This window comes from Condylura cristata, unplaced genomic scaffold (assembly GCF_000260355.1).
Source record: "Condylura cristata isolate star-nosed mole 26May11 unplaced genomic scaffold, ConCri1.0 scaffold00021, whole genome shotgun sequence".
Classification (NCBI taxonomy): Eukaryota; Metazoa; Chordata; class Mammalia; order Eulipotyphla; family Talpidae; genus Condylura; species Condylura cristata.
This window is the reverse complement of record NW_004567122.1, coordinates 36,139,826-36,154,054: the sequence shown is the minus strand read 5'-3', so window position 1 is coordinate 36,154,054 and position 14,229 is coordinate 36,139,826. Positions and strand designations below refer to the sequence as shown.

The following is a 14,229-nucleotide window of genomic DNA, read 5'->3' as shown; positions in this document are numbered from 1 at the left end:
AAATCATTAAAAAATTTCCATATAAATTTTAAAATTACTGTTAGTTTCTATGCAAGATCACTTTGGGTAGCATTACTATCTTAACAATATCTCATATGTCAAACAATGAACATAATATATCTTTTTACTTACATGTTTTTTATTTCTTTCAACAAAATTACAGATATCAGTATCCATAATTTATACATAGCCTGTTAGATTTATATCTGGGTGCTTTATTTTTTAGGCACAAATAGAAATGGTATATTTGAATTTCAATCTCCAACTGTTATTTAGAAGTACACAGATATACAATTGATTTTTGTATGTTAATTTTGTGTTCTGAAGCCATTATTAAATGCCCATGTTAGCTATAGTAACATTTTTATAAACTTATTCAGGTATTTCTACATAGTTATGTCTTATGTGAACAGATAATGTCTTATTTCATCCTTTCCATCTGTATTCACTTAGCTTCATTTTTGTGACACACTGCATTAGGGAGGGCCTACAAAGTAGTATCAAAAGAGTAGTGAGTCTAAATCATGTGTCATTTTTCTGATCTTATAGGGAAAGCGTTCATCTTTCAACAGTAAATGTGATGCTAGTTGTAGGGGCATTATAGATACCTTGCATCAAGTTGAGGAATTTCAATTCTACTCCTAACTTACTGAGAACTATATGCATATACTAAATACTAAATTTTGCTAAATGATTTTAGTATATATTAAGATTATATGATTTTTTCTTCTTTATTATGGTAAAATGCATTTACTGATTTTTCAAATACTGAATAACTGCATTCTAAGTATAAATCTTGCTAGCTGATTTGCTAATAATTTCTTCTGGAAGATTATGCTTATGAGGGATATTGATCTGTCATTTTCTTGACTCATAGTTGTTCTTTTTTTTCCCCTGATCTTGGTAGCATGGAAATACTGGCACCATAAAATTGGTAGGTTAATAAGCACTATGAAAGGAGTTCAGTATTATTAGCCAATAGGGAGTAAATAAAAATCAAAATTATATGGCACTTTATACCTATTAAAATGGTCAAAATTAAAAAGGCATAATAACAAGGATTAGATACGATGTAAAGAAACTGAAAACTCTGCTAGAAGTAATGCAAATGGTGCAGTTGTTTGGGAAGAGTCTGGCAGTGACTAAAAGATTAAACAGAATTTATGGGGTCCTTCCTGGTAGTGCAGTGTGTTAGGATGCAGCACTGCAAGCTGGCCATAACCACTTCAGTGTAAGTTTGATTCCCCACCCTGGACATGGCAGACCCCTCCTGATCCACCCACTGCTCCCCTCAGCAGTGTACTTCATCGATCTACCTGTTCTGCTCCCCACTCTGTCTCTGGTGAAGCCTCTCACCACCCTTGTACCTCTGGCTTGTACCCCAGTTCTATATAAATAAATAAATAAATATTTTTAAAAACATAGATTTATGTTTATGACATAAACTCTGGATACAGAAGTTCTATTTCTATGTATATGCTTATGAGAAACAAAAACACCCATCTGTCCAAACACTTGCACAGGAATGATCATAGCAGCATTATCTATAAGTGCAATGGAAGGCACAACACAAATTGCCATCAATTGTAGGATGAATAAATAAAATTCAGTCTATCTTACATTAGCATATCACTCAGTAATAAAAAGGAATGAAGTACTGTTATAACTCTAGTAAGGATGAACCTTGAAAATATTACCCTAAGTGACAGATACTGGAAAAAACATCACATATTGTATGATTGCATTTACTTATTGTTATATTTTGACACCTGTATTGCTGGGGGATGTGCTCAGAAGCTCTGGAAGTGGGGGGCAAGTCCTTCTCTTCACTACGAGGGTCTGGCTGCACAGGATGACCCTGGCCCTGCGGATCAAGTGCCGGGTGCTGCTGAGGGTGGCCTGGGCTTTCTTGGGGGGTGTGGGGCCACATAGAGGAGGGGACGGCCTTCTGCTAGCTAGATTCCTGCTGGCCAGATGGACACATCGTGACCACTACTACCCCTTTGCCACTCGCTTCAGGTCCACATCCACAGTGTTGCAATGAGTGGTAGCGGAAGGAGTTGAGCATCGTGAGATTATTGGCACAGTGCTGCATGTCTGCTTACTCAGCTTGAGAGGGAGCAAGCAGTTCCAAACGACCATGCCTAGCAGAAGCTTGGAAAATGGCCTCAATTTCCCCTCCAAGCAGCCAGAGGCAGAAAGAGGGTAGGGTTACATTTATATGAAATGCCTATATTAGGCAAATCTATAGAGCCCGAAAGCAGATTAATGGTAGCCTAAAACTGGAGGAGAGGTGGATTAAGCAGGGAAAAGTGCCTGCTATTCGGTATGAACTTCTTTGGGGGGTACTTAAAGGCTTTGAAATTGATGATGACAATTCAATGAATAGTCCAAAACCTACATGGTATGTTTATTTTATCTCAATAAAGCTCTTCAGCACCGATTTAATGAAGTTATCTCACCCCAGAGTCTCCTCTTTTGAAAACTTAAGTACGAGTACTATACTTTTAATAAATAGAGAACTATTTAAAGCACCTATTTCTTACTGAATGATCTTCAGTTTGTGTCCAGAAACTTGTCCATTTCATCTAACCTGTCATACCTATAGCTATAGAGTTGATTGAATTACTATCTATTATTTTTCAGTGTCTGTAAGATCTATAATGATACCCTTAGGTGGTCCTGATATTGGTAATTTGTGTGTTCAATTTCTATCTAATCTCTCTCTCTCCGCCCCCCTCCCACTCCCTCTTCCTTAGGTCTGTCTAGATGTTTACCTATTTTATTACTTTTCAAAGGGTTAGATTCTGGCTTCATTGGCTTCTCTCTTTCCCTTTGATTTATACTCATATATTTAACATGTTACTTTTGCTTAACTTGCTTTTTTTCTAGTTTCTTAAAGTGGAAACTGAGGTCACTGACTTATCTCTCTTTATATACACTATTTAATGCTAGGGATTTGCTGCTGAGCATTGCAATAGCTTCCTCACAAGTTTTCAGATGTTTATTTTTATTTAGTTTTAACTACACTGTCTTGGGATATTGTGCATTACTTCAGATTCCATACATTTAATTTTCAAATATGTGGGGGCTTTGACATAATTGGTTATTCGATTACTCGTATGATTCCATCACAGTAAAGAAAAACATACTTTGTATTCTTTTAATTCTCTTTTTAAGGTCTATTTAATTACCCAGTAAAGTTCATCTTGAACAGTGTTTCACCATAAATGAAAAAAAGTTGTATTCTGTTGTTTGGGGTACATTATTTAATATTAAATTTAAGTCAATTTGGTTAATAATAGTATTCAGGATTACTATATCTAGATTTTTTTATCTGCTTTTTTTATCAATCACCAAGAGATGATATTAATAAAGCTTCAAATATAATTGTAGATTTAGGCATTTCTCCTTTCTAGTCTGTCAGTTTGTGCTGCACAGATTTTGAGGCTCGACTGTTAAAGGCATATACATACAGAATTTTTGTATCTTCTTAATGAACTTATCCCTTTGTAATTTGTGGTATCCCTCTATTTCTTGTAATATTCATTGTTCTGAATACTGTATCTTCTGATATTAAAATAATCATATTAGGTTTCCTTTGATTAGTGTTTCATAATAATAAAAATTTTGCACTCTTATTTATGTCTTTATATTTAAAGCAAGTCTTTGCTTACAGTATAGTATGACAATCTCTGCTTTAAGATTTTTTACATTGAAAGTGACTATTATTATGGTTGTGCTAAATCTATAATGTTGCTTCTGTGTCCACCTATTCCTTATGTTGCTCTCTTTATTATCTACTTTTGAATTAAATGACTATTTTCAGAGATCTAATTTGTCACCAATATTGACCCAACTGATTTAATAGGAAAGCATCTTTAATTAATCAGTTTTTCTTCAATTTATAGGTTAGAAATTTATATTTTTTATTCAATTCTGTATTTACTACCTCATTTGATACCACAAAACATCTGATTTAAGTATAGTAAACCCTTATTTAGCACAGACAAATTATATGACTGGCATAGAACTATTTACATGTGAATTTAGTGTTAAGGTTTTAATAGTTTAGGGGAAAGTCATTGTTTCCATGTATTAATTTATGCTAATTTGTGTTTTTGAGTCCCCCTCATCCCACTGCAGGCACCAAGTAAGGCATGAGTCAGTGCCTCTTCTGGAATGTTGCCTCCACCCTCCCCCAAACTTCAACTGCTAGAAAAACAAAAGTCACTGGACTCTTAACTGCCTTGCTTGTTTATACCTGCTCCCTTGAGCTGAGCTTTGGCTTATTTCCGTAAGACTTTGGAATCATCACCACTGGCCCCAACTGCTCCTTCAACCAAGTGAACACTGCATTTATTGAGTATTGTCTACTTGACAGTCATGGTTACAGGCAGAGGGTATCTGAGGATAAATAAAGGCCTGTTCCATGCTGAGGCTTACTGAAGGTGTCATTAAGCAGACTGAGCCCACAACAGAAGTGATTAATTCTGCTATGGATTAGGTCAGGGATGTGGTCACAATGTTTTTCTCATGGATGCAATGTATGAAGGATGAGTTGGTAAGGGTTGGATATTCCAAACAAAACTAGCGGGATGATAGAATATGGAAAAGTCTAGAGATATACTTGATAAGTATAAGGTAAGAAGGGAACTTACATGCTATGAGAGTGATGGGGAACAAATGTAAATAATGACCTTTGAAATGCATTGTGCATCTTTTCAGTGCTCATATTAAAACCGTATTAAGGTTGATCCTCTTGTTACCTTCATATTGAAGATGGACAACTGAAGTCTAGCTAGTATTAACAAATTGCCAAGTGGTGCTATTAAGCACTGGGAGGATGTGTATCATACAGCGAAGCGGGTGCAGATACCAGTGTTTCATAGCAGACTGGCTATATGTAATGTGAGCATTCTGGTACATGCCCAGGTAAACATTAACCTTGATGAAGTCAGAGATGGAATGCAGGCCATCTGTCTATAGACCTTGCACTCTAAGAATCATTCTATAGCATGACCTAGATGATGCTGGAACTACTGCGTAAGAATACAACATGAAGGGTTTTATCTATATGTAAAAGAGAGCCATGGAACTTATTAGAGAAATGACCAAACATGTAAACATAGGTTTGCTTAGAAAGATAAAAACGATAGCAGTTTTGAGGAGATGAGGGAGGCATATACCAAGACGACTAGATTATTAGTGCAACGGTCAAGACAAAATCACAATCTAAGATACTTATTGTGGAAATGAGAACTGGATAAATGTGGAGACTATTTTAGTGGATACAACTTTGTGAGCTTAGGTTCTGTAATAAAAAAAAAAGAGTTAAAGGAAATTTGCATCTTTCTTTATCGGAAGGACTGATAATTGGATGGATAGCAATGTGCTTATCTGAAATTGTAACAGGAAAAGAACAAAGAAAATCCAGTTCTGAGCATTAATACCTACTGATTTGCAATTTCTGACTCCCTTTCAATGTTCTCTGTTCTCTCCTCCCTTTGTCTTTCTCTCTCCACTATGTCTTCTTAGCATGTCCATTAATTAAAATTAATTTTGAAATTCAGTTCACTTTAATTTTTACTTTTAATATCAAAACTTGAGAATTGTAGGATTTGTTCCTAGAAATATGCTGTGCTCTTTCAAGCCTCTGTGTCTTTGCAGATGTCTGTCCTCCCATGTAAGGTGCCTTCTCCACATCTGCTTGCAGACACCTACACATCTACTTTTCAAGGCCACAAACAATCAATCACCTCCATGACCACTTGCCCAGGCAATGTTAACCACCCCTGACAATCTCCCATAGGAATCTTTCATAACTCCAATAGCATTTCTAATATTTAAATTTTAATTATTGATTACATATTTGCTTCCTCAACTAAAGCATGGTCAAGGTGTTCCTGTCCCCAGCACTATGCAACTGGCACAAGTTCAATAAATTAATAAGAAATTAATATACTGATGTGTGGCATGAGGATTACCCAAGTCTAAATTCTGCGTAGAAAAGTGATTAGGAGACAGAGTATGAGCACTCCTCAGTAAATTCACACTCAGTGTACAGATGCTCCTCCCATACAGGACGGCAGCCAAACCTGAAGCCACATACAATACACCTTTAGAGCTACTTTGAAACATTAGTTGGAAAGAACCAAGAGAGGAGCTTATGATTTCCTTATAAAGCATATGGGGATGGGGGTGGAGGGACTTGTCCTAGATATGAAAGTGTCAAAATATTAACAAGATGTAGTACAACAAATAAATAATATCTTGAAAAACTGGAGGAACTAGCACTATTCAATAATTTCCTCTTGCCACGTACGATTGAATTTCTCACATACTACCCTTTATTGACCACTTAACTCTTGCTTTTCTCTCTAACCTGAAGTTTAATACAGGAAAATACTCATGAGGGCCTCTCTAGGTAGGGTTGTCAGATCCAGCAAATAAAAGTGGAGGATTACATGTAAAATCTAAATTTAAGCAACAAAAATTTTTAGCATAAACTATGTCTGTGATACAGTTATTCTAAAAAATTACTATTTATCGGCCCTCCCTGGTGGCGCAGCGGGTTAAAGCACAGCACTGAGACTCTAAAGCCGCTTCTGCATGAGTTCGAGTCCCGCCTGCCCTGGAGGTGACCACATGGCGTGGCAGACCTCTCTGACCCGCCCGCTGCTCCCCTCAGCAGTGTACTTCGTCGATCTGCCTGTTCTGTTCCCCACTCTGTCTCTGGTGAAGCCTCTCACTGCCCCTGAGCCTCTGGCCTGTACCCCAGTTCTGTATGCAAAAATAAAGTAAATCTTAAAAAAAAAAATTACTATTTATCTAAGTTCAAACTTAACTGGGTACCCTGCATTTTATTCCCCAGCCCTATGTCCAGTTCATTTTCTGTCCAGTAGTAAGAAGGCACGTGTACCCTGCATGCTTGATATACCACATTGAGCTATGACAGAGGTGAATAATGTGGATCAGACCTGCACTCAAAGAACAATGGGAAACCCAGACTAATAAGAAAAAAACAGAGCAGCCACAGGTGAGTATGTGTTCTTCAAGGATTTTTTGCTGGCAGCAGCACTGAGCTCATGCTAGTTGAACATAATGTAATTAAGAAGAGGAACTTTAAAATTATGTGTCCTTAAGTTTGATTCCTTGCTCTGTCTCATACATGATTTGTGACCTTGGGCAAATTGCATAACTTCTGTAAGCTTGAATTTCCGTATATAAAATGAGGATAATAGTGGTAGCCTCCCAATAGCTTTCTTGATATGAATCTTGTTTAATACACGGTCAGAGTGAGCAACGTTAGCATATTATTATTATCATCATCATTATTATTTCTAATGCTTCTATTTCTTTCATGGCTAACTGTCATTCCTCCTCTGGGACAATCAAAGGTAAACTGAGTTGAATAAAACGGGGTTAGCACTGACTACAAGCACAATTCTATCACTTATTTTCACATAGTATGTAAAAGGCACTGTACTTTGGGCACGTATTTTTTCATCCACTCTCAAAACAACTCCAAGAGGCATCACCATTCCATTTTGTAGATATTGAATCATGGCGTATAGAAACTAGACATATTTCTAAAGTCACAGGTCACACAGCTTATAATGGCATATATGAAACACAACTCAGTTGTGTCTGATTCAAGAACTCATGCTTCTAACACAGTAAAATCTCTGTATGAGATTGCTAATCCAAATTTCAATTCTTTCCTACCCAGAGAAAGAACACTGATATAGTTGTGCAAGGAAATGTCCACTGGAATTAAAACATATCCTATTCCTTTCATTCTCATTCTTTCTTATCAAGCTAGAGTAGCATTCTTGCCAAAGGGCTTCATCTTCCTCTTTCTAGCGTGGGTAAAAACCTCTTTCATCATCTCAGATTCTCCTCTACCTAAAGTAAAATTCATTTGTTTATGCTAATGGAGGATAAGTGGCAGCTTCTTAATTAATACCAATATGGCATACATTAAATATATTTATAGTTATCAGACATTTTATCTTTATTTGTTGGGTGCTTTCTATAGATAAGTTTTGGTCAATGTATAAGTTTAGGGTACCATGAATACACATTCCAACTAAATGAACACATAACATTCTGAGGATAACCCGTCTCATCTATAATAGATCTGAACCAAATTGTATTCCCTTGAGTGTATCCAAAAGGAACAGTATTTTATTTCGGAAAGACACAGCAACACCTCAAAACCAATGTTGTCTTTCACTGGGTGCAAATAATTTAATTGCTTTTTCTTTTTAAATGTTTGCTCTGTCTTGGGTAGTATGTATTCAACTATGAAAAAGATATCTCACCCTTGGGAGCCTACAACCTACTGCAAACAATATCTGAACAGGCACCTGACAGGCACAGAGCCCTTAGATCTGCCTGGAAGAATCAAAGTAAGCTTCCTGAGAGCTAAAGTCAAAGCTGAGGCCAAGGTCAATACTATATAAGCTTCCTTGTGGATTCAGAAGTGAATGCTCTGCTCTTAAGATAGAAAGTAGAAGACAGCTATCAAAGTCCTCAGTCCTCAAACAATAGGGCAAGGGAAACTTCTGGAGCAGAGTGAAGTGGTCTTCATGGGGACTGTCCAGAGAAAAGGGCATCTGAACCTGAGCCCACAAAATAGGGATGGCTGCTCCAAGGGGAGATGATATGGAGCATATCCCAGGATAAAGAAAGAGCAAGGCACGGGGGTAAGAAAGGGCATGGCCAGGTGGGAATGGTAATTAGCTAGAGGGTGGGGAAAGGCACAGGACAGGGAGGGGGCAGGCACACCTCGCCAATCTGATTTATTGCGTGACTCCTTGGCACCCAACAGTAATTCTGCCTGATGCCTTTCCAGTTAACAACACTAACACTGGAACTACTTCCAAAAGGGTTATTCCAGTGCCATTTATAAATACACATTAGCAAAATGAAGGTTTTTCTTTCCCTGTATGAAAAACTTTAGGTTTGACAGCTAGGGCAGGGCTCGTTATTAGAGATCCAGGAGCGAGCCACCTTGTGCAACAACCTGAATTCCATAGCAGGTGATGTCATCTATAAATGACCTATAAATGGAGCAAGGCTTCGGGTGCATCTGAACAATTTATCTACACCAATACCCAGTGCTACAACATGGCTGTCTCAGTACTTCGCTTGACAATTGTCTTTGGACTGCTTATCTTAATCCTGACTTGCCACGCCGGTAAGTACTTCTGTTTTTGGTTCGCCTGTGCAATAGTGAGCTGCGATTGGAGGAAGTTAGTGGCACTAAACCAAAAAATAAAGGGAAGGGGGTGCTTTGGGCACTGCAGAAAGAACAGAGGACTGGGAGAAAACATCTCCTAAACAAGAAAGCAGAATTTTTTTTAAATTGTGCTTCTTTCAGTTACAGCCTCTATCTTCATTGACTGAAGTTTGGAATGATTTTTTTATATATGACATGATATAGTAACACTATTATATTAAAAATTCCTTGAGAATCTGGTGGGGGGATTTTTTTTTTTTTTTGGATGATTTTAAGTAATCATGTTCAAAGGTGAAGAGTATATACCCTGGAATAAGATTCCTAGCCTGGCTCCATGGTAAATCAGAAATGTGACTTCAGGTATGTTATTTATCCTCTCTGAGCTTCACACACAAAAGTGAGTAGCAATAGTTATATAGTTCTCTTAAAGTTATCATGAAAATTAAACAAGAGACAAAAGAAATTAGAAAAGCATAATAAGAACCCGATATATATGCACTTACTGTTATCACATGTTATCAGTTCATTTGATTCTCATAAAAAATCCTTTTATGGTTAATAAAACAAACTTGTAGAAGGAAAGTTACTTGAACTTGGGTACAGATGGACTGATTCTCTAGATTCTTCCATTATAATTAAACATGTGCTTCCTCAAGTCTGTCCCAAGCATACATGGGCCACGAGACAGCATGCAGCATTGTCATTAATTACTCTGGCTTCAGGAGATAGTGAGCGCTTAACTTGTCTCTATTCAGAGTGGCAAGTCAGAAAATACAGACAAGTGCAAAAACTTGGTAAATATTTAGTAAAAGTTGAACTTTTCCAAATGTAACTTGGCAGAACACCTAGCTTTCAGCCATTTGTATTCCACCAGCACAACACACAGGTAGCAATCCAAAAGCATGTGTGTAGAGACAGCCTCAGACTAAACCTAAAGTAATTATCGTAGTGCCGTGGAAGGTGGGACGCATCCTAAAGACCAGCCCTGCTCTCTCTGTCATGGATGCTGAAATAAATAGCTGGTTCATTTACTGCACGGAACCTGTTTCTTCATGTGTAAAAAGAATAAGCATCAACTCACCAGACAGAACAATGAACATGCTTTTGGAAACACTTTGTATATTATGAAAATTTAAATACATCAGCAGCCCTCTATTTTTTCAGAATTTGTGATTGCACTGACAAGGAAACTCACCCAGGCAGTTAGTGTAAATAAAGGCTATACTATGTTATATTTGGATAGAGAAAATATTCAGCTGTTAGATTTGCTACTTTGTTTCTAGTATGTATATATACGTACATATAATACAGTAATATTATTATTGGTAAAATAAAACAGAACTAACTGTGGGCTTACTTTGGGCCTGGCATTGTAGTATGTACATATAGGTATATGTACATATATATATATGAGATAAAGATGAATATATATATATATGAGATAAAGATGAATATATACGTATAGGATATATATGAATGATATACAAAATACTTTTAAATTCTGACAATAACACACTGTGGAAGTGAGAGACAGAGTAGTTAAGTACACCTTCCAACATTACAGAGCTGATTTCTTTTTGCCGACAGGCATGCAGGACTCCTAAATATGACCCACCACACTCCAGTGCCTCTCCATGCTATGCTGTCTGAGGGCTGAGGCAAGGATCCGATATTCACATCGTCTAATCCCAACCTCCATGCATACTGAAAAGCTAACATCTAGTGCTGTTTGAATATAAAGTCGATAAAATGAAATTGTTATGCAAGTAGGCAGATAGCAGCAAGAACAAAAGAAGTTTTCATGCAAGAAATTGCTGTTTTGCACCTGGTAAATGTCTTCAGAGAACAAGTGCTTGAAGGCAGTGTGAATTTATGTAAATAATGTGGCCAGTGGAATTGAAAATAACTAGGTTGAAACGTCAACTCAGTCACTTTCTGGATTTGTGATTTTAAGTAAGTCATTTAACTTTGCTAAACATCTGTTTTCTGTGCTATAAAACTATGAGACCGTCACTGAGCTAAGTGAGGATTAAAGCAACTGATGAAAGCACTGGTCTGGAACCTACACAGTCGGCACGCCACAACCTCCTCTGTGAGGAAATAAAGCGCTGCCGAGCTCTGCGGTTTCCCTGCAGTGATGTGAGGGTCTCACCCACACGTGTGCTTTTCCGTCTTAACTCTTAACACAGGCCATATCCACGAGAGTAGGCCCAAGAAGAACCCACAATTGAATGAATGAATCCTCATGAGCAGTACATAGATTTTGGTTCTAGGGGCACCCAGACTGGTGCCCCTATCCAATCTTTGATTGTAACACAGCAAACTATAAATGTTTGCAGAATTAAAAACCTTTTCCTCTTTTTTTTTTTTTTTAACCAAGAGATTCTATTTCGGAAGGCAATATAGATGCAAGGTTTAAGACATAATTTGATAGTCATAAAACATGGGGTATATTTCAAGCTGGGTCATCTTGAGTCAAAATTTATAGTGGGGTCCCCAGGTAAAATACAGGCCAGCCACTACTTTAAATATCAGAGAAAATCTGAATTTGAGTTTTGGAGATACAATAAGTCTTGTTTTAGTATGCCTTAAATACTAGTATTTGTTGTTTATCTGAAATTTAACTTTGATTGGGCATTCTGCATTTTCATTTACCAAGTCTAGAACTACCTGTGAGTCTGCACAAAGCCCAAAGGTCCTACTCCATCCAGAGGGGGAGGCCACATGTTGCTGAAACTGCCACTCTCCCTTTCCTTTCAATCTACTAACACATTGAGCCCACGAAGAAAACCAAAATCCTTCAAGGGACTTTGTATACAAGCAGCCTCACTTTCTGGAACCTTGGCCTTCAATCTAAAGGACACTTGATTCTCAGCCAGCAGGAAGAGGCCTGACATCACTGTCCTGTGTCTTTGCTTAGTATCTTGAGGCCTTCTCCAAGTCAAGTAATCATGTCGGTGTCTTAGACCAGTCAGCTAACATCCTCATACTTGCTAAGAATGAGTAAATTTATAAAATACTTGTCAAATAATTATTTACAGAATTAGCCAATAAGAACAAATGCTAAGATTTACCCTTATCTTTATTATCCTGTTATTTTTGATTTTATAACACAATTGGTTAAATCAGTTTTTCTGTTAGCCTGTGCAATTCATCAGAGGACTTAAGAATCCAGATTTTAATACTAGACTGACATGGGACTGAATTATGTTTCTGCCACTTACTAACTGTGATTTTGAACCAGTTTCTAAACTTCTTTCAGATTCTATTACTTTACCTTTAAATTGGGATTTTAAAAAGTTGCCTACTTCCTAGGGTTGCTAAGCAAACAATATGTGACAATGTATGCAGATCACCTGTTGGAGGTATGTGCTCAGTGATTGTGACCCATTATCCTCATCATTATTATCATTACCATAATTACATGGGGAGACATTAAGACCAGTTCAATCCTGGAACTAGCATGGACGAGCAGCTTAGCTCTGGACAAGTTACTTACCTTTGAGGAGCTTCAGTTTTCTCATCTAGAAAGGGAAAAAATGTCTACGTAAGTATCAGTGACCGTCAATCTATTCTCTTTCTTGAGGAGTAAGTGAGGCAATGAATGTGAGACTTTCACCGGGCAGGCATCAAGTGTTCAGTAAATACAAGAGGCTACATAAACAATGAGGAGAGGTACAAAGAAAAGGACTTGCCTTCCTGTTGCTGATAAATCTGTGCTGTTTTCCAGATGACAAACCAGCTGATGGGCCAGAGGATGCAGGCAAAAAACCAGAGCCAGGGTTACCAAACTTCCTCAATCTCCTGGGCACAGAGATCATAGAGAATGCCGTGGCGTTCATCCTCCGCTCCATGACGAGGAGCACGTAAGCACTGGGACACATCTCGCTTTTGTCCGGTTCCTTTTGTTAATTGCACTGCATTAAAAAGAATGAGACACACAATCATGGTGCACACAAATCTATTATTTTTAATTAAAAAGTTTGCCCTCCCTTGAGATATATTCGTAGCTGAATGAACTTCCCTGAATTCTTTGAGTTGAGCAAATTCCCATTAAGTGCTTCCGTAAAATATATATATTTTGTCTCAGGGCCTAGTAGGGAGTGCACCAGGCCAGGGCACAGAACACCAGGGTCTGGTCTTAATTCACGTGCTACTTTGCTGGGTGATCTCAGGCAAAGGGCCCCATCTCTGAAAGCCTCAGTTGGTTCATGGGTGATGCTGAAGAAGTGCAGAGCCCACCCCATGCAGGCCCTGTAACTCTTTGGCAATGGTGGTGGCTAGTGATATTATGTTCATCAGTGCTGGGTTTGATGTGTCTTGTCTTTATTTTCTAGTTTGAGTGCATGGCAGGCCTAGCAGAGACAACTGCTGATCCTTTCAGAAATAACAGAGGAGTGTTTGAGAACTTCTCTGTAGGAACATTTGTTGTGTTCATGAACAATGGTCTTCGTGGTAGATGACACAACACAGTCTTCCCGAAGTTCTCAACCTACTTCCAAATGGCTGTAGCCAACTCCTAACACATCTTCCTGTCAGCACAACTCTGATCTTACACTTCTGTCGTTCTGTTCTTCATTCTCCCTTCATTAAATAACCTAATTTCAGCTCTCTGGGATCAAATTTACTCTTCTGACTTCCAAGTTCTTTCAATCTCCAAGCCTCTACTCTGCCCTTTTGCTCACTAATTCTCTCCTTCACAGGCCATTAGGCAGAGTTGGGCAAAGTGTGGACTACTCCTGCTTTGCTTCAGAATGCCCTGGAGACTTTATACAAAAAGCAGGTTCCCATATACCATCTTGTACTTTCCTGAGGCAAGGCTAAGGACATGCATTATAATAAGCTTTCCAGATGATTCTGATGTACAATAAAATTTGAAAGCCCTTGATTAGTTGCTCTGGGCTATGTGGCTGAACCTAAAGGTCTACATAGCCTTTCCATTTTATCCAGACTCTATAGAGGTGTAAATCTCTTCATTTTTT

General features: G+C 37.9%; 1 protein-coding gene across 1 annotated transcript; it reads left to right on the top strand.

The window, feature by feature from the left end:
* The first annotated feature begins 9,121 nt into the window (after positions 1-9,121).
* LOC101636225 (chromosome unknown open reading frame, human C5orf46) lies at positions 9,122-13,183 on the top strand. Its single transcript, XM_012727828.1, has 2 exons — positions 9,122-9,205; positions 12,978-13,183. The coding sequence occupies exons 1-2, from the start codon at positions 9,136-9,138 to the stop codon at positions 13,115-13,117; spliced, it is 210 nt and encodes a 69-aa protein (XP_012583282.1). The 5' UTR covers positions 9,122-9,135; the 3' UTR covers positions 13,118-13,183.
* The last annotated feature ends 1,046 nt before the right edge of the window (positions 13,184-14,229 follow it).

Bases quoted from the DNA above. Each gene is read 5' to 3' on its own strand.
- LOC101636225 (XM_012727828.1), top strand. From the start codon at position 9,136: ATGGCTGTCTCAGTACTTCGCTTGACAATTGTCTTTGGACTGCTTATC. The intron at 9,206-12,977 runs GTAAGTACTTCT...GCTGTTTTCCAG, and splicing joins AATCCTGACTTGCCACGCCG to ATGACAAACCAGCTGATGGG.